Source organism: Mandrillus leucophaeus, unplaced genomic scaffold (genome assembly GCF_000951045.1).
Source record: "Mandrillus leucophaeus isolate KB7577 unplaced genomic scaffold, Mleu.le_1.0 Scaffold566, whole genome shotgun sequence".
NCBI classification, from domain to species: Eukaryota; Metazoa; Chordata; class Mammalia; order Primates; family Cercopithecidae; genus Mandrillus; species Mandrillus leucophaeus.
Genome location: NW_012106097.1, coordinates 140,482 through 161,756, shown reverse-complemented (window position 1 = coordinate 161,756; position 21,275 = coordinate 140,482). Strand labels below are relative to the sequence as shown.

General features: G+C 39.8%; 1 protein-coding gene across 1 annotated transcript in view; it reads left to right on the top strand.

The window, feature by feature from the left end:
* FNDC3B (fibronectin type III domain containing 3B) overlaps positions 1-21,275 on the top strand; it is a 310,570-nt gene that overhangs the window by 219,984 nt on the left and 69,311 nt on the right. Inside the window, exons 12-20 of the mRNA XM_011998294.1 lie at positions 943-1,117; positions 3,763-3,849; positions 5,617-5,755; positions 7,924-7,995; positions 11,396-11,514; positions 13,295-13,400; positions 14,369-14,541; positions 16,643-16,756; positions 17,539-17,688. Coding sequence (XP_011853684.1) covers positions 943-1,117; positions 3,763-3,849; positions 5,617-5,755; positions 7,924-7,995; positions 11,396-11,514; positions 13,295-13,400; positions 14,369-14,541; positions 16,643-16,756; positions 17,539-17,688 — 1,135 coding nt within the window. The remainder of the gene's footprint in view (positions 1-942; positions 1,118-3,762; positions 3,850-5,616; positions 5,756-7,923; positions 7,996-11,395; positions 11,515-13,294; positions 13,401-14,368; positions 14,542-16,642; positions 16,757-17,538; positions 17,689-21,275) is intronic.

Genomic DNA, 21,275 nt, shown 5'->3' with positions numbered 1-21,275 from the left:
GATTAAAGAGGCTTTGAAAAGGCTACATTTCAATTGCACTTGCGGGGTAACTCTTGATTAAGGGAAAAATCTTTTTCTTTCATTCACTGCTTGTTGAAATCTTTTTAAAGGCTTTGCACATCAGTAGTCCCCAACCTTCTTTCCAGCGTAAAGAACCTCTTTTTAACATCACAAAGTTTTACAGACCTGCCTCCTCCACCATGGTAGCCATTATAGTTTTAGAGTTCCCTGGTTGCAAAAGTCATACCGATAAAAAGCCTATATGGTTCAGGAATTTTTAAATGAATTGGAAGCATCCACCAACTTTCAAAAAACAGCACTGTATATATTGGTAAAACATTATTTCATCAACAAATATTTGTTGCTCATATTGATTTGAAGGCTTCTTGACCTATACCGTGATAGACATTGCACTGTGCTATGCCTTCTGTCCAGTGCTTTTGAGGGGGAAAATGAATTCTTAAGTACCATTGTCCTTCAGTTTCCACAGGGGATTGGTTTCAGGACTTTCCCCACCTCCCTGCCATGGATACCAAAATCTATGGATGCCCCAGTCCCTGATATAAAATGGCTTAGTCTTTGCATATAACCTGCACACATCCTTCCCTCCTTAAATCTTCTTTAACTTGCTTGTAATATCCAATATAATGCCCACACATCACTTCATTCATGTGGACTCAAGATGCGGAACCCAAGGATACAGAAGGCCAGCTGTATATTGTCTTGTGACTTGATGTGTGTGTCTAGTAGAAGATCACGGGGTGGGGGGATGGGGAAGCTGAAGGTGGTTATAGGGAATATCACACACAGCATCCTTGCCTGGCTTTGCTTACTCTACCTGCTAGGCTGAGTTGGGTAGTATGCAGGCTGAGCCTTCCTCTTTTAAAGTGCCAAGCCTGTTCACATGCTTCTAACTGCGTGCCTCACTTTCTTTCTCTACAGTGGTTACAGCCAAGAGGTGGTATGCTACACATTAGGAAATATCCCTCAGATGCCTTCTGCACCAAGGCTGGTTCGAGCTGGTATCACATGGGTCACGTTGCAGTGGAGTAAGCCAGAAGGCTGTTCACCTGAGGAAGTGATCACCTACACCTTGGAAATTCAGGAGGATGAAAATGTGAGTTTTACAGATTTTATACCTCTCTGTATTTTGTACAAGTCAGTATTGTTATAACTACAGGGCACCATCAAATGAGATTAACTGCATAAGTTCAAAACTAAACTCTTTTTTTTTTGAGACGGAGTCTCGCTCTGTCGCCTAGGCTGGAGTACAGTGGCCCAGTCTTGGCTCACTGCAATCTCTGCCTCCCGGGTTCACACCATTCTCCTGCCTCAGCCTCCAGAGTAGCTGGGACTACAGGCGTCCACCACCATGCCCAGCTAATTTTTTGTATTTTTAATAGAGACAGGGTTTCGCTGTGTTAGCCAGGATGGTCTCGATCTCCTGACCTCGTAATCTGCCCTCCTCGGCCTCCCAAAGTGCTGGGATTACAGGCATGAGCCACTACGCCCAGCCCAAAACCAAACTCTTAATTTCTACCTCTGTCACCACCACTACCAACAGCAGCCTGTTCTTTCCCATCTCTGTAAATGACATTTCCATTCTTGTAGCTGGGGAAACAAAAACTCTTGGAGTCATCCTTGACCCATATATAATCAGACAGAAGATCCTTTTGAATCTTCCTTAGAAGTTAACCATTTTTTTTTTTTATCATCTCCACAGCTACTACCCTTTTATGAGGCGCTCATCTCACCCCTGGATTGTTGCAGTAACATGATATTGTTATTGGATTATAGCCTCTTAATATTCCTAACTTCATCTTTACTAGGCTACAGCCTGTTCTCCATGCAAAGCCTGGGTGGAGAACATGATCTTGTAAAATACAAATAGATCATGTCAGCGCCCTGCTCAGAATCCTTCCTGTCTCAGTGCCTTCCCCTCTTTTTCACAGTAAAATCCCTAGAGCTCTTACAGTGCCCACCGGGTCCTGTGTGACTGGGTTCTCCATTACTTTCCTCGTTCCTTCCACTGTAGTCTTATCAGCCTCTAGTCTGTTCTTTTTTTTGAGATGAAGTCTTGCTGTGTCACCCAGGCTGGAGTGCAGTGGCGCAATCTTGGCTCACTGCAAGCTCCACCTCCCAGGTTCACGCCATTCTCCTCATCTTCCCGGGTAGCTAGGACTACAGGCACCTGCCACCATGCCTGGCTAATTTTTTTTTTTTTTGTATTTTTAGTAGAGACGGGATTTCACTGTGTTAGCCAGGATGGTCTTGATCTCCTGGCCTCGTGATCTCCTTAGCCTCCCAAAGTGTTGGGATTACACCACGCCCAGCCAGCCTCTAGTCTGTTCTTTAAACACACCAGGTGTGCTCTGGCCTCAAGGCCTTTGCAGTTCTGCCTTCTGGCCAGAATGTCCTTTCGGATGTCTTTGACTCCCCTCATTTTCTTCAGGTCTATTCTCATATGTCATTTCTTTGGACAGTCCTTCCCTGATCACCCTGTAGAACAGCACCACCCAATAGAACTTTCTGCAGTGATGGAAATATTTTATAATTTGTGCCATCCAGTATGGTGGCACTTACACACATACAACTCTCGAGCACCTGACATAAGGCTTGTTGGCCTATAGTATAGAGGGTTTGTTTGCTTGTTTGTTTTGAGATGGAGTTTCGCTCTTATTGCCCAGGCTGGAGTGCAGTGGTGCAATCTCCGCTCTCCACAACCTCTGCCTCCCAGGTTCAAGTGATTCTCCTGCCCCAGCCTCCTGAGTAGCTGGGATTGCAGGCACGCGCCACCACACCTGGCTAATTTTGTATTTTTAGTAGAGACAGGGTTTCTCCATGTTGGTCGGACTGGTCTCGTACTCCCAACCTCAGTTGATCTGCCCACCTCAGCCTCCCAAAGCGCTGGGATTACAGTTGTGAGCCACCACGCCCAGCCAGTACTGAGTTTTTAATTGTAACCAACTTAAATTCAAAGAGCCACATATGGCTGCCATATTTACCTCCAGCAGCTGTAGAAAGCCCTCACTAGTTGCACCACTGTATCCTCCTACCTAGCTTTAGTTTTTGTCGTAGCACTTAACACCACGTGACATATGTAGTGGCTTTTCTGTATTGTCTTCTCCAACTGGAATGTGAACTTCTTGTGGGCAAGGCCTTTTCTGTTCTTGAGCAGTGCTGAATCCTTAGAGCTTAGAGGACAACCCGACACAGAGAAGGTACTAAGTAGTATTTTGATGAGTGACTGATGGAATGATAGAGACAGAACTATTGAATGAGTTCCCTGAATTCAACTTTTAGTGGGATGTTTGCCCTCCTAAACGATTATGCCCTTTCCCATCTAAGCTGTCCTTTCTCCCTTGGCCAGAAGAGGGCACTGTGTGGTCAGGAAGCTCAGCCACACGTTACTGCCTAGCACATTGCAGCTTGATAGTAAGGACCTCAGTACAAAGGACTTTTTTCATGACAACATTAAAAATGTTAAATGTATTTTCAAAAAGTACTTAACTCCTTTGTCACAATAAATTTGACCAGACCCAGGAAAAATTACAGTGTGATGGAGATAAATTTTTACTTAATACTCAAGTCTATCCACAATACTCTGGGCTTCTGATTTTTCTCTTTTGCAAAAGTAGCTACCAGACCTCTGGCCAGTTGCTGCTGATGGTAGGGAAAGGCAATATAAAAATCCTATATTCAAAGGTATTTAATGCCCAGAATTTTTGATACTGATGTTTCTTCCTGGCTTTGCCTTTTCAGGATAACCTTTTCCACCCAAAATACACTGGAGAGGATTTAACCTGTACTGTGAAAAATCTCAAAAGAAGCACACAGTATAAATTCAGGGTGAGTCAGTCATTTTGCTGCCTGAACTGCTTAAAAGTGAAACTGTTTTCTATTTCACCATTTACCATGTCAGATTGTCTCTACAGGTTAAAAACTGAAGTTAACAGCACTTTACATTTTGAAAGTAACATTTATAAAGTGCACACCATGCTTTATTTATTTGTTTATTTGAGATGGAGTCTCTCTCTGTCACTCAGGCTAGAGTGCAGTGGCACGATCTCAGCTCCCTGCAATCTCTGCCTCCCGGGTTTAAGCAATTCTCCTGCCTCAGCCTCCCGAGTAGCTGGGACTATAGGCATGGGCCACTAGGCCCGGCTAATTTTTTTATTTTTTATTTTTTATTTTTTGTATTTTTAGTTGAGACAGGGGTTTCACCATGTTGGCCAGGCTGGTCTCAATCTCCTGACCTCATGATCCGCCCGCCTCGGCCTCCCAAAGTGCTGGGATTACAGGCGTGAGCCACTGCGCCTGGCCCATGCTTTAATTTTAAAACCAGTTTGTGAGCATAAAAATTGTCATCATGTGCTGTAATAAATTGCGTTTGCAGCATGGCCAGGTGCCCTTGCCTGGGAAGAGGCATACCAGATGCTGGAGTGTACCTGTCACTCACCTGCACTCCATACCTTTTTCTTTTCAATCAGACTTCTCTTTGCTCTTCAGCCCATTTATTTTTCCTCACTTGTTTTTAATTTTCTCTTCCATGACCCACCCCCTCCCGACCTGGGCTGTCTTTGGTCATTAACAGCCACCATTAACGTTACTACAGGACTATGTGTAGTAGCCAAAAAAGTGAATACGACTTTATAATCACTAAGAGATCAAAACAATATTCTGCAGCACCATATTTTCTAGTATGACAAGTGTGTATTTTGGAAGATAGGATTGTCTTCTGATTCCACACGTTCTTCTCTAAGTGGTGGACCAAATGCTGATATTTGGCACATAGCAATCACTCAATAAATAGTTGCCAAATTATCAAGTGCAGTATGTGACTATTCGAAGGAAATGAGAATTTTTAACATTTTTAAAAATCCTTATTATTGATGCTGGCTATGAGAACATAGCTATACTGCTAACATTTCTCCACAAGGTGGCATTGCCCTACTCTTTAAAAAGTGGGGCTATTTTTATGTCCCCACTCACCCCACATTTTCCTTTCACGAAACAATACAAATCAGGTGATGACATACTTGTTTTATTATGTCTTTTTGAAAGGGTAAAAATATCTTTAAAACCCACCTTATGGTTTTATTTTATTTTTATTTTTTTATTTTTTGAGACAGGGTTTCGCTGTTGTTGCCTAGGCTGGAGTGCAATGGCATGATCTTGGCTCACCGCAACCTCTGCCTCCCAGGTTCAAGGGATTCTCCTGCCTCAGCCTCCTGAGTAGCTGGGATTACAGGCATGCACCACCATGCCCGGCTAATTTTGTATTTTTAGTAGAGACGAGGTTTCTCCATGTTGGTCAGGCTGGTCTCGAATTCCTGACCTCAGGTGATCCACCTACTTCGGCCTCCCAAAGTGCTGGGATTACAGGCATGAGCCACCATGCCCAGCTGGTTTTATTTTTAATTGTTAATAACCAACTATACAGTAAATGATTTATAATATAAATACTGTTAAATCGATACTTGAGTTTAAAAGAGAAAAAAATGTGTGTTTGTCTGAGTTTATGGGTGCCTTCATCTCACCATGTTAAAAAGTGACCATTAATTTAGTGATCCCTGATAACTAAAGCATGTTAACATTTCCTTGGTTGTGTTCTAGCTGACTGCTTCTAATACGGAAGGAAAAAGCTGTCCAAGCGAAGTTCTTGTTTGTACGACGAGTCCTGACAGGCCTGGACCTCCTACCAGACCACTTGTCAAAGGCCCAGTTACATCTCATGGCTTTAGTGTCAAATGGGGTATGTTTTACTGCTGCTGCTGCTGCTGCTGTATTTTTTTTTCTTTGGATATTTTTTTTTAAATGATTAATTTTAGTAGTGACAAGCCAAAAAAATTATGGATGATATTATTTGCAGAAATTTTCTACATTCGGAATATATGTGTGAGAAACATCCTGAGAAGTCTACAAATTGGAATGGACAGTTTCGTTAAAATGTAATCATAAAGGACAATTAAATTTTAGTGGAAATTAAAATGGATGATTTTTGAGAGTATCTCATTTACTCTATGATTTTCCTGTATTACATACCTTTTCTCCTGTATTTTTGAGGCATTGATTTGAATGTAGTAATCTCTGCATGCATCGTTCATTCTTCAATAGTTCATCCTTAAAATATTAGCAATACTTAAGAGAAAAATTTGGTTTATAAATTTAATATTGAAAATAAATTTCAAAATTTAGGTTTATTAAGTAAACTTCGGCATACAGAATGCTTAAGTTGCAATGAATTAGGGATAGTTTTGTTTTCATTGGTGTTTGTTTGGGAAATTTTAGTATTAAAGTTCATAAGGAGTTTGAGGTTGTCTGGTAAAAGGATATTGTGCCTCACCTCTGCTGTGTGGATTATTTCAATAAAATGAATACAGTTAGAAGGTTGATAATTAATATGTAAAAGTGTTATGCATATCATTTTTACTAATGTCATAAAAATATTAACTAATAGGCCAAAAAAAGTTGAAATCTTCAATAAAATTTTACCTTGCAGCCAAGTAATATAAGGAGAATTTAAAACATTATTACACCAACCACTGAGACATATAACTGTTTCAAGTTACCTAATAATTGTGAGATCGAATTATTAGGATTTCTGTTTCCCCGAAAGATGGATAGAATTCAGAGACATGATAAAAATTTAGATGTGCTTTTAGCCAGACCATAGAGCTTTTCTCTCAAAGAACCTCAGAAAGTTCTGTCAACACAACAGCTATATGGTATAATATTTACCTTTATAATTATTATTGTAAATATCTACTAAAATATATATACATTAATGGAAATCAGGTGAAGGAGAGGGAAAGTGAATATTCTAAATTTATATATAAGTAAAACTTAAGGTTTTTAAGAAAAATCTCCGTTATGTCTAAGAATATCGAGGTGGCAGACAGACAATTAAAGGTACATTCTTTATAGTTTTGCAAAATTAGGCTGCAAAGAAAGTGTTTTTCTGCTCAGAAAGTAAAATTCCTGCAGGCACAGAGTTAGGGGTAGTCTATATACCCAAGGCACCTAGGGCTCTAGTAATAAGCCAGAACCTTCTTTCTCAGACTGTCTGCTGGTGCACTGGCACTCATTGATCCACACCTCTGGTTTCATACCACATTCACCTGGGATGTAAAGTTTGCTTGGTAGGAAACTGTGCTAGACTGGACATATTCCATTTGGATATTTTATTTATTTTGTCAATAAATTTTGTACTTCTCTTTCCGTTCCTTTCCATCACTCAAAAGAATCTGGTCGGCTGGGCGCGGTGGCTCATGCCTGTAATCCCAGCACTTTGGGAGGCCGAGGCGAGTGGATCACCTGAGGTCTGGAGTTCAAGACCAGCCTAACGTGGTGAAACCCTGTCTATACTCAAAATATAAAAAAAATTAGCCAGGCATAGTGGTGAGTGCCTGTAATCTCAGCTACTCAGGAGGCTGAGGCAGAATACTCATTTGAACCCAGGAAGGGTTGCCGTGAGCCGAGATGGAGCCATTGCACTCCAGCCTAGGCAACAGAGCAAGACTCATCTCAGAGGGAAAAAAAAAAATCTGGTCACTGATAAAATAAGTGAAATAAAAAGAATAAAATAAGAAATATGAACATATCATCTGATATAAAAATCATCAAATATATTAAAGAGCACCTTCAAGTAAATTCAACAACTTGATCAGTTTGTACCGAGTTTTTGGTTCATATTTCACTACACGAATGCTCTTCGACATTTCTAGATTTAAGTGGTTTTTTGTTTTTTGTTTTTTTTCTTTTTTTTTAAACAGTGGGGTTGGTGAAATAAATTATTTTGCCTTTTGGTCAAGTCTAGAATTAAGATAATATAATGGTATGTGATTTTATGAGTCCTGATGATGTTTACCGACAAAAATCAATATCCTTTTATTGCTAATAAGACATTTGATTATTTTCCAGATCCTCCTAAGGACAATGGTGGTTCAGAAATCCTCAAGTACTTGCTAGAGATTACTGATGGAAATTCTGAAGGTGAACTTTTTGGCAATTGTTTTATTCAAAGCCAGTAGCAAGCTCTATTTTCTGATATAGTAAACATCTTTATAGTAATAGCAAGCAACCATTAATTCTAAAGATAGAGCTATTATTACAGTAAACAAACTTTAATCACATATTGGCCGTTTTTCTATTTCAAACACAGCACCAGAGATCAGAGTCTGCTTGAAACTTACATTTGTGTTATTTAAAATTTTTTCTGTATCTTTTTCATTGGTGTTTTGTTTGGTTGATCTTTTGCTTTTGTTTCTTTGGTTTGGTTTGTTTTTGTTTTGTTTTTTGAGACATGGTCTCACTCTGTCACCCAGGCTGGAGGGCAGTGGCACAAACATGGCCCACTGCAGTCTCAAACTCCTGGGCTTAAGTGATTCTTCTGCCTCAGAAGATGAGGAAGAATACATTTTTCATAGTGATGGGGTCTCACTATGTTATCTAGGCTGGTCTCAAACTCCTGGCCTCAAGCAATCCTCCCACCTCTGCCTCCCAAAGTGCTGGCATTATAGGCATGAATCACCACACTCAGCTTCTATGTCTTTTTTTCAACTAGAATTCCTAATTAATTGGATAAATTTAGTGTTTTCATCTCCTAATTTGCCATACGTTTTCTGGAAATTCTTATAAGCAGCCGGGAGCGGTGACTCACATTCTAATCCCAGCATCTTAGGAGGCCGAGGTGGATGGATCATGACGTCAAGAGATCGAGACTGTCCTGGCCAATGTGGTGAAACCCCTGTCTCTACTAAAAATACAAAAATTAGCTGGGTGTGGTGGCGTGCGCCTGTAGTCACAGCTACTTGGGAGGCTGAGGCAGGAGAATTGCTTGAACCCCGGAGGCGGAAGTTGCAGTTAGCCGAGATTGCACCACTGCACTCCAGCCTGGTGACAGAGTGAGACTCCATCTTAAAAAAAAAAAAAAAATCTTATACGCAAAGGAAGTATCAGAGGCAATCAGCAGGAATAGTGAGATGGAGATAGTGAAGGAGTGGGTTCAGTAATCTACAAATTCCCGTGCATGAAATATATAGTGTTGTGGGCTAGTGACAAGAGTCTCACTTTTATAACAAGTTTAGAAAATTTATTTCCTACTTCATTGTCATTTTACTTCAGATTATTTATTTATTACTATTTATACTGGGTGGATTAACATGGGACAAATGTTAGAAATAAAATTCCTTAGTGCCTTTTTAAAAATTCTGAGGTTTTCTTTCGTTCATTAGACTTTAATAGAGAAAAGTATAGTCTTTAAAACTTTTTAAATGACATATCATCTCACCACTGTAGTAATTCCTCTAACCATTAGTTTTTTTTAAAAAAATGGCACTGCTTATGCCTAAAACAGACAGGATTGATATAACTTTTACAAGCCAGCAGTGCTGATGTGTGGCTGGCTTTTTATTCTGTACCATGAGAACCACCTGGAATTTTTTTTGTTTTTAAATCTATTGGGTCCTATTTTAAGCTGAAAACATGAGAATTCTTCTGAGATGAGCACAGCTGTTCTAAACATAAAATCATATTTTGTGCTAAAAACCTGGTTTAGAACTGCCTGGCGTGGTGGCTTATACCTGTAATCCCAGCACTTTGGGAGGCTGAGGTGGGTGGATCACGAGGTCAGGAGTTCGAGACCAACCTGGCCGACATGGGGAAACCCTGTCTCTACTAGAAAAAATGCAAAAATTAGCTGGGTGTGGTGGCATGCGCCTGTAATTCCAGTTCCTCGAGAGGCAGAGGCAGGAGAATCGTTGGAATCCAGGAGGCAGAGGTTGCAGTGAGCTGAGATCACATCACTGCACTTAAGCCTGGGCAACAGAGCAAGACCCTGTCTTGGAAGAAGAAAAAAAGAAGAAGAAAAAAAACCTGGTTTAGCTTTTCTTCATTAGAAAAACCCACCTAGGATAGAAGTCATGTGTATGCCAATGGCTCCTTATGAATATTTAAGTATGTTTTGAATTCTCATGGCTCCCTTTAGCTACTGATGACAAATCAAATCAAAAGTAGGGGCCATTCTAGACTTCCAGTTAACAACTTTGCCACTGCATGACTGAGTGAGTGAGTGAATCTTTTCAGTAATCTTTGCTCCCAGTCACCTTTTCAGTACAGGTTTTTTCGACCTGTAATATCAGGATAGTTGCCTTTACTATTCCCTTTTTTCATCTGGCCTTAGTGCATGTGACTCTATCATGAATCTAAACTAATAAACTGCTGGGGGAATTTGTGGAAGTTACTCTACTTAAAATACCAGGGAATAGTGTAAAAGCATTTCTCCTAAAACAACTTCATGTAGTAAAAGGCTTTTGTAAAGTGGTCAGCTGGAAACACAGCATGAAAGGGAATAAAGCAGAGGAGTGAAGAGCCTCCTGGTGGCCCAGATTTGTGAGTCAGGCAGGCAGCCGAGGCAGCCCTGGGTGGTCTTGCTTCCAACGGCATCAGCCTCAGGGGGCACCCAGACTCCTGGTGACTGTTTCTCTCTTCAGTTCTGCAGAGTGGTCAGATCACTTGGGTCATGCCACGTTTGGTCTTTGTCACCCTGCTAGGCATTTTTGCCTTTTTTTTTTTTTTTTTTTTTTGAGATGCAGTCTCGCTCTGTTGCTCAGGTTGGAGTGCAGTGGCGCAATCTTGGCTCACTGCAAGCTCCGCCTCCTGGGTTCAAGTGATTTTCTTGCCTCAGCCTCCTGAGTAGCTGGGATTACAGGTGCCCGCCACCACACCTGGCTGATTTTTGTATTTTTAGTAAGACGGGGTTTTGCCAGGTTAGCCAGGCTGGTCTCGAACTCCTGACCTCAGGTGATCCACCTGCCTTGGCCTCCCAAAGTGCTGGGATTACAGGCGTGAGCCACCGCCTGTAATTTTTGTCTTTTAAGTGGGGCTCCATGAAGGCAGTCAGAAGACCCAGTTTTTAAAAGAGGATTTCACTACCTTTGACCTCCAGGCAGGTAAGAACAGGGAGAAATTCTTGCATGCTGCCCCAGACTTGCCAGAAGCCTCGTGGCCAAGAAGTAGCCCCGTGCCTGGCTGCCCCTGAAGCCTCCTCACACCAGGAGCATTTCATAGCTTGCCCACCCCTGTTCTGTGTCTCCTACCACTCCTTCCATGCCAACTGCATGTTTCATTATGGTTTCCCACATCCAAACCTCATAGCAAATGTAATCGTGGTGATAATAGGTAGTCTAGCCAGCAACACTAAGTGTTAAAAATGACTCCATGTTATTTTGGTATTTAACTTTGTAAAAGAAAAAGGAAGAGCTTTCTGGCTATTTAAAAAGAAAAAGAAGATGTTGATTTTCCTGAAAACATAGAGCTTTTTCTTGTCAGCAATGGCTGATATACTACATGTTTTACAAGAGGCATAAAGTCATGCATAAGTCTTGTTTTACAGCGAATCAGTGGGAAGTGGCCTACAGCGGGTCGGCTACCGAATACACCTTCACCCACTTGAAACCAGGCACTTTGTACAAACTCCGAGCATGCTGCATCAGTACTGGTGGACACAGCCAGGTTGGTTTTGTTTCCATATAAAAGTAAACCTCTTTGATCAAATTCAGACCAGCTGTCTGTAACATCAGAATCAAATTGCAGTTTTAACAATGTATCTTGGTAATGCAACCTGATAGTATCAAGTCAGGAAATGAAAAATAGAGCTTTTTGAATTGCTCTTTAAAGGTATAAGATAGGCCTAAATGATTCCCTACTGAATTGTGGTATTTTCAGGTACATTTGTCACTCACTTATTTCTCAGAAGTCTTTGACGTAATCACCTGTGATGGTTGAAAATTATCTGGAATTTGTATCGACTAAATAAAGGAGACCTCGGTTATTGCAATGATTAAAAAACTATAGAATATCTAGTGAAAAGATAAGACCTGTGCAGCACTGCTGTCATCACGTCTATCAATTTTAAGAATTTGAGACGTACCTTCCTCAAGGTACTTTACTGCCATCTGCTGGAAAGTTGTTGTAAAAACAATGTAAATCCATGATGACTGAGCTGAATGGCACCTCCTTAAGTTTTGTGGTACCCGACGTACACATCTGTAGGCAAGATCCATTCTTTTGTTTCTACTAATTATATGACCTTAGACTAACCAGTTAACATGTCAGGAGTCTTAGTTTCAACCACATTGTGCTCTCATAGGCTCAAAACAACCTAATAAATATACATGGAGTACTCTAGAAATGAAATAATTGTTATCTAAATGGTTTTAACTTACACTCAGAAAACTGAGTGAGAAATGAGATGCCAAAGATACTTTCACTGTAGAGATATTTAGCATTATGATTTGAAACCACTAATAATTTAGAATGAAAGAGAAGGAGAGATGGTGGCTTACAGCCCTGTGCTGGGTTGACTTTTCAAGAGAATACCTGCCGTTTGAATGCCTGATTTTTCTAGTCAACCCACTTGCAACATCAGTTTTTGTGTTTACTTTCTTTTGCCCCCAAGGATGGTACTAGGACATCTAGACTGCCCATGTAGACACTCCCTGTGAGGAGAAGGTCCAGCTGGACCATCTTTATACAGTGCCGAAGCTTTCTGGAGTGCCTCCCAGGGTGGAGTAAATCCAAATCAAAGCTGAGATTATCAGTGGTACTTCCTATGTGTGAGGCACTACGCAAGGTGGCACTGAGTCTGAACTGCTCAAATGCATAGAGGTCGTTTCCTCTGTGCCACTTCTCAGGGAGAAAATTGAATGTGGCTGAGCTGTATAGCTCTACCTGATTTTCTCCTGTCTCAGGAATCAGGTCAGCTTCCATATCACTAGCCTTACACAACCAGATCCTGCAAAATAAAGGCCTACTTATTTTAGCGTTAACAGTACCTGCTGGTTAATGTCAGAATCAATTGATTAATATTGAGTTTATTTGCTTTTCTGCTCTGTATGTGAATGGTTGGCCATTTATGGTACCTTTTTAAAATTTCATCCAGCTGTCGTTTTGTGTTCTCTTCTGTCCTCATGAAGGGTCTTTCTAATTTTGAATTAAAGGAAAAGAATTGCTTAGGATATACAGTACTCATGTCTGCTAATCTAACTTCAAAAATAATCATTTTTGTTTTTCCCAGTGCCATATGAAGTCTATAACCACCCTTAAAACACACACACATACATTTATATGAAGATCTGAATTGCATTAAAAGCTTACCATAATGTGCACACATTTAGTGTGTAACCCCTTTTCGGTAACATTTGCAGTTATGGGGTGGAATTTGCCTGATATGTAGAGGTCTGATAAATTCACAGTAACTAAGAGATGGTTCTTTCTGGTGTTTCTCCTGCAGTGTTCTGAAAGTCTCCCTGTTCGCACACTAAGCATTGCACCAGGTCAGTGTCGACCACCGAGGGTTTTGGGTAGACCAAAGCACAAAGAAGTCCACTTAGAGTGGGGTGAGTGAACAAACCTTCCCGTTGACATTGGTAGTTTGGACAATCGGAGATGAAGACTTACGCTTTGTAGTTAAGTTTCAAAGCTTTCTTCTAAAGACCATGTATGTTTTTGTCTGTTGAAGATGTCCATATTCCTCTTGAAGTATGTTGACCCAGGTTTTTTATGTGTGTCATTCTCCCCATCCACACCCCCAACACTGTCCCTCATCCTCCTCTTCCTGATGGTGCCACATACCTGGTTTATCCCTCACACTTCAGGGGACACTTTTCTAGGGAGTATTTCAAGAACTGCCAGTCTTTTTCAGAAAGTTTTCAACTTTATTAATGGGAAAAAAATGTTGTACTCAATTTAGAAATTAAACCAAAGAATAGTTTATAAGATCACATGGAATTCTTCCTCGTCTCTGTGTGTAACCACCTCTGCTGCATTGTCCTGTGTGGGTCCTGATGTTTTTACAGTGTTGACTTAAACTGTATTAGCGTTTTTGTTGTGCCAAGCTGTTTACAACATGTGTAATTATAAATACAAATGTACAGAACTCTCTAGCAGACTATTTTTTCCCACCACTTATGTCTAAAGTATAATAAATTGTGCCAACCTGGGGTCCTGTATTTTGATTTAATATGACCTTTGTTTTCAAATTAAAGAGATTTTTCTTCCCTCTTTTTCTTCCATTTACCTAGCATTAAAATATGAAGAAATATATCTAATGTTCCTATGATTTGGGGATTATTTTATCAATGTAATTAAATAAACTTCAATGGACTTGCTTTGGAGAGTATGGATAACATCATTCAGAAACTTTTATTTTTATATCTCTTTTTGGTGGGCAGGGATTCTTTTGTAAGGGAGATACTGAGGACAGGCCACCTATGTGATATTTTGCACAACTTGTGTGAAATCTGGTGCAGTTTGGTCAACTGGAAGTACAAAGTGTTCTAAGATGAAAATAATTCTTCATTCCCAGATGTTCCTGCATCTGAAAGTGGCTGTGAGGTCTCAGAGTACAGTGTGGAGATGACGGAGCCCGAAGACGTAGCCTCGGAGGTGTACCACGGCCCAGAGCTGGAGTGCACTGTCGGCAACCTGCTTCCTGGAACCGTGTATCGCTTCCGGGTGCGGGCTCTGAATGATGGAGGGGTGAGTATAAGCCCATACACTGTAACCAGAATCAGAATGCATAGTCAGAACCCAAAGTGCTAGCACTTCTGTCTCTAGCCTCCTGAAATTTTTGGCAGTCTTAATGCAACCTTGACAACCATTAATGCAGTGTCTGTAAATCTTAATTCTGAGTTGATATTGTTGTGATTTCATATAGACCCAGCATTAGATGTTTTTTGTTTCTTTTGTCCTCATATCATTCTATGAAGACAGCACTCAAGGTAAATAAAGATATCACCCTGTAGATACTTTTGACAATTTTCAGAAAATTTCCTTTTCTTCTATTGGCTTTATCAGTTAAGGGAAATTAGGAATATATAATAGTTCTAATAAAAGTTTTATACTCTCTTGTTTAAATGAACCAGCAACATCTTAGGTCAGTTTTTACAACTAGAGAGGGGTAGCGGCTGGGGACACCAGCTTGTTTTTGTTTTGTTTCAAGTGAAAACTGTAGGACTCTCTGGCCTTCCTTCTATTGCTCCATTTGGAGTTGTCAAGTTGAGCTATCAGAGATTGAGAATACATATGTCTGTGTTATATCCATAAAGGTGGTTGTCCTTTTTTTCTTTAAAATTGCCAAATGATGTAGATTTTGGGGGAGATGAATAATGAGCAGTGGGAGTCCCATTAACTGTGAGGCTTTTGGGTGGGCTTAGAGATTGATGAAGCATAAAAGCGGGCAGAAGGGCGTGGGTAAAGCCAGCTAATGCTAAATGTCCCATCCAAAGTGCCAGTGGTTTGTATAGATGGGCTCCCTGCAAATAAATATAGTTAGCTAATTGATGATTTTTTTAAAAAATAAGAAAGCCCAACTTGCAGTGATTTTTTGTTTTAAGTGAAAGCAAGTTTATTAAGAAAGTAAAGGAATAAAAGAAGGGCTATTCCTTAGGCAGAGCACCCGAAAGTGGATTTCTTCTAATTCTCCAATAGAAAAGAATTTCAGACACAACAATGATATTCAAGTGAAAACAAAAAAGTCTAAACATTAACGCCTCTGCACCTGAACTTATAATCATGTAAGCGAAAAGAAGATGGATGGTGGTGAACACACTGTTGTGTCTACCCCATTCTCTCATCAACTTTTCAGTTACTCTCTGCCACAACAAAGATAAATGTGCAACTGGGCTGGTGTGAGTTGTGCTTTTCTCAGCCCTTTCACTGATTTATCCTATAAAGAAACTATCTTCAGCTTGGGTTTATTCATGTTGTATTAGAAATTCACCATATATATATTGCTGTAGTCGTCTTCCGAGGTCCATTTCAGAGAGCTTCCCCAACTCCCGAGCATCTTTGCATGTTATGTTGAGAGGTGTTTTTTTTTTTTTCTTCCCCATCTTTTTTTCCCATTTTGACGAGGACAGTCATATATTTTGTTATCCTGGAAAGTTTTTACTCTGCCCCAAACCTTTGAAGTATCAAATATGCCACCATTAAAATGGGTGGTTCAGGTGGCTGTGACTCTGTCAAAGTGTGCTGAGTCTCTAGCAATTCCCGGCTCTGAGCAGTGTGGTCACTGATGGTAACATCAGGATTGCCGTGGATACCCTTGAATAGGTGAGGTGATGGGAACACACTGAGAAAACATTACAGAAGCATTCATTTTCAAAATGGAAAGTACCAGTAACTAGAAGAAATACCTAGAATTCGATCACCAACAATTCCAAGTATATTTTTATGCATTAAAAATTAAACTGCAGTGGGCATCTGACTTAGTTTTCTTGGATGTCCTCTGAGAAATATGAAAGCAGATTGTCCTGTTTTGTCAAAAATCAGCATATTTTTATTTCAGATGTCCCAAGAAAGGGAAAATATTTTGTCAACCAACTAATTATTTTCCATTTAAAAAAATGACAGACATCTACTACTCAGGGAATGTACGTAGGAGAAAAACTTATACACATTGAATTGAAAGTTAAAATCATTGGGCAATATTTGTAAATTTGTTGTGTTGATGATGATGTTAGCCTAGCCTTTATTTGGTTATAAGCTTTTATATGCACGCACATGCACAAACACATACACACATATATACATATGTGTGTGTGTGTGTGTGTGTGTGTGTGTGTGTGTTTTCTTTCAGTATGGTCCCTATTCTGATGTCTCAGAAATTACCACTGCTGCGGGGCCCCCTGGACAGTGCAAAGCACCTTGTATTTCTTGTATGCCTGATGGATGTGTCTTAGTGAGTTGGGAGGTAAGTCAGGCACATTCTGCATCAACTTCTGTTTCTTCTACTTTATCTACCCCCAAATACAAATACAAATTATAAGGAAGCTGCAAATTCAAAATGCACATATAGATTTTTTTTTTTTTTTTTTTTTTTGCTCTGTATACTATAGTAATCACCCTTAGCACTTGCCACTTGCTTATGTTATTTAGAGTTGTGGAAATTTTACCATAGTCAAAATTGAGAGGAAATGATTTCTCATGCCTTTCTTTTAAAACAATTTTTATTTTATTTTATTTATTTATTTTTATTTTTCTGTGACAGAGTTTCACTCTTGTCACCCAGGCTGGAGTGCAGTGGTGCAATCTCGGCTCACTGCAACCTCCGCCTCCCGGGTTCAAGTGATTTTCCTGCCTCAGACTCCTGAGTAGCTGGGATTACAAGTGCCCGCCACCACGCCTGGCTAGTTTTTGTATTTTTAGTAGAGACAGGGTTTCACCATGTTGGTCAGGCTGATCTCAAACTCCCTTACCTTAGGCAATCCACCCACCTCAGCCTCCCAAAGTGCTGGGATTACAGGCGTGAGCCACCGCATCTGGCCCTATTTTAAATTTAAATTTCTAAACCTTAAAAAAAGTTTTATGGGTACGTAGTAGGTGTATATATTTGTGATCATGCCTTTCTTTTATATGTGTTTGAAATATTCTGAGGCATGTTGCTCTCTTTCCCATTTTAGTTACTTGAATACAAGCACAGTAGGATTCTCTTCTCAGTGGCAGCATTAACTACTTCAATTTCTGCCTTTCCAGAGTCCTGATAGTTCTGGTGCTGACATCTCAGAGTACAGGTTGGAATGGGGAGAAGATGAAGAATCCTTAGAACTCATTTATCATGGGACAGACACCCGTTTTGAAATAAGAGACCTGTTGCCTGCTGCACAATATTGCTGTAGACTACAGGTAGGTTGACATTATTCTGATGTTACTCACAAGGACTGGTTTTCCCATGAAAGACACTTTGGGAAACCCACTCAAAGGCTTGTGGTGGAGGCTGTCAGGAGGGATGTTATGGAAAAAAAGAGTCTGTTTAAATAAAAATACATTTGGTTGTTTTGGTATTTTGCAGTTAATTTCCACTTCTCTAGGAAATTCTGAAACTTAAGAACAAAATAAGTTTCTTCTCCATTCTGCTTCTCACCACCCTTGTATCTTGTCTGTTCATCAGTTTGCTGAATAAATGACCCAAGTCCAAGGGAAAGATGAGACAGCTCCTTAGGGAAGGAGCCTTCTGTCTCATTCCCCTGAGATGCACATTTCAGTGGGAAAGACTCTTAGAGCTGGCAAAAGACAGAAAATTATTTTACGAGCTGTTAAATGGAGCCAAAAATAATTTGGACTAGTCTGCATTAGATTACAGGACCCCACCTCCCAGTGACACTTATCAAGGCTGGTTATCTATAAGCTTCCACTTGGGAGTCCAGATAAAATAACATCAAGAAAAATTGGTTCATAGCCTAAACCCCCAGAGTGGCAACAACCATGGGTTTACTTTTATTTTACTCACTTGGCTATATTATTATTCTTTCTATGTAAAGCCCTAGTCTCTTGAGAAAATAGAGTTATTTGTCCTCCTCTTTCCATCTGTTCAGTAACATTTCTTGAGCATTGTAGTACTTTGTACCAGGATCAAAGGAAGATCAGGAAGAGAGATACAAAGATTAATGAGATGTGGTTATTGACCTTGAAGAGCTCTGTCTTCATACACATTTAGATTTGAATAGATAAAGAAGCAGAGATGCCAAAGTCAACTTCCCACCTGATTTAAGTCATGGATCAAATTCCTTATTACAAGTACACCCAGTGTCTCTGGTCTCTTTGGAGAAAATATTTGCTTCATAACTTAATTTTTCAGAGCAACTGAAGCATTTCTGTTAAATTCTGAAGTCTACTTTATTTGAAACATTTCTGATTAAACTCTTTTGTTATATACCTTTCTTGCTTCTCGAATGAAGCACCTGGGACATAATTAACCTTTTGACAATGAGTCAGTGTCACAGCAAATTGTCTGATCTTTATAATAGTGATGCTGAGTCATTGGGGAAAGGTTAAATTATGTGCCACACTCCTGTTTTTCTATCAAGGCAGGATATAAATAAAGAGCTGTCTGCCACCCCAGTAAAGAACTTCACTCCATTATGGTTTTTGAGTTTTGGTGTTTCTTTAAAATGTTATTATAGTTCCTTTTTTTTCTCTTTCACAGTATATGTTGTCTTAGCATTGACTTCTCAAAGCTACATTATAAAAGATACATTAATAAGAATAGAACCTGCATAATAATCTTGCCTCCTTGTATTAACAGGAGTAGAAATATATTTTCAAATGTCTGTACTTATTTATAATAAAATGACTCAGATCTTATGAAAGGAGTACTACTTTTAAAATTACCATTGCCATGCTAAAGGACTATTGCCAGGAAAAGGATCTGTTCAACCTGTATCGATTTATTGTTATTTGTGGACCAAATATGAACTATTTTCATTCAACATGATTACAAAGTCAAGTTAAACGCCAATATTTTTTGAATATTTGGCACCTTAAAAATGTAAATATTGGCCGGGCATGGTGGCTCACACTTGTAATCCCAGCACTGTAGGAGGCTGAGGCCAACTGATTGCTTGAGCCAGGAGTTCGAGACCAGCCTGGACAACATGGCAAAACTCCTCCTCTACAAAAACAAATACAAAAATTAGCCAGGCACCTGTAGTCCCAGCTGCTCAGGAGCCTGAGGCAGGAGGATCACTTGAGCCAGGTCAAGGCTGTAGTGACCTGTGACCGCAGGCACCACTGTACGCCAGCCTGGCGACAGAGTGAGAGCCTGTCTCAAAAAAATAAAATAATATAAAAAGGTATTATAATACCTATACTGTGTTTTGTAGAAATTTGGTGGAACATTTCTTGTTTTGCTTAGGAATTTTGGAATTTTTATATTCTCAGGACTGTTTTAATTAAGTGCTGGCGTAATTCCATTCATAGAGCATGTTGTATATTATAGGCATACTATTATTTATAAAAAGTTGATTTTGAATTAAATTTCATTTTAAAACTGTTAATAAAAAGTGTTATAAATCAAATGTTTTCTATAGACCCAGGCTAGTTAAAAGAAGGTAGGATCCGGGAGTAGAAAAAGAACATTAGAAGAATTGGTAAGATTCTGATTAGGTCTGTATGTTAAGAGTATAGTACCAGTGATAATTTTTTTTTTTTTTTTTTTTTTTGAGACAGAGTCTTGCTCTGTCGCCCAGGCTAGAGTGTAGTGGCGCTATCTTGGCTCACTGCAACCTCTACCTCGCGGGTTCAAGCGATTCTCCTGCCTCAGCGTCCTCAGTAACCAGGATTACAGATGCCTGCCACCACACCTGGCTAATTTTTTGTGTATTTAGTAGAGATAGGGTTTCACCAGGTTGGTCAGGCTGGTCTCGCACTCCTGACTTCAGCTGATTCACCTGCCTTGGCCTCACAAAGTGCTGGGATTATAGGCGTGAGCCACCATGCCCGGCCACCAGTGATAATTTCCTGGTTTTGATCATTAATCTGTAGTTCTGTAGCATGTTGGTCTTCGGAAAAGCAGAGTGAGAGATAGACAGAAATTTCTCTGTACTATTTTTGCAACTTTTCTGTAAGTACTAAAATAGTACCCAATAAAAAGGTGTTTGAAAAAATAGAGAAAATACTATTTTGTTCATAATTTTCCCAGTGGGAAGGAAGGAAGTGTAGCTCCTACTGCTGGCCTGATACTCTGCCAAGATTTTACATATTAACCTATTTAATCTTTACAGTAATTCTATGAAGTAGACATTACTGTCCCCATTTTACAGCTGAGGAAACAAGCTCAGAGAAATTAACTTACCTAAGATCACACAGTTGTTAAATGATGGAATCAAGGTTTGAACTAAGCTCCAACTCTTAAAAGCCATGTTCTTGTCCTTCTGTGATATGGTGATACCAAACCCTAGTTGATACAGACATTGGGCTCCATGATATCCTATTTTTCTGCCTCTGTGATACATTTATATCAGTACTGAAATCTCAAAATATATACTCATAAAATAATTTGTGATGTTAAAATTTTTCCAAAAAGAGTTAAGGTGTTGAGGTATTGTAATGAAACAGAAATGGCTATGACAAAATATTACAGTAGAGTTTCAACTGTGATTTAATAGCAAATAAATGCTTTAAGCCTGCTTCTTTGAAATTAACGAGGGAGTTATAAGTTTTGTTTTAGACCTTGATTTAAGAGCTCAAACTTAGCCGGGTGTGGTGGTGTGTGCCTGTGGTTCCAGCTACTCAGGAGGCTAAGGTGGGAGGATCGCTTGAGCCTAGCAAGCAGAGGTTGCAGTGAGCTGAGATTGCACCACTGCATTCCAGACAGAGACAGACCCTGTCTCAAAAACAAAAACAAAAACAAAAACCCTCAAACTCCTTTAGTTTTTTAATTTGACCTCATAAGCTGTCCAGCACACTAAATGAAAACTAAGTTTTAGAGTACA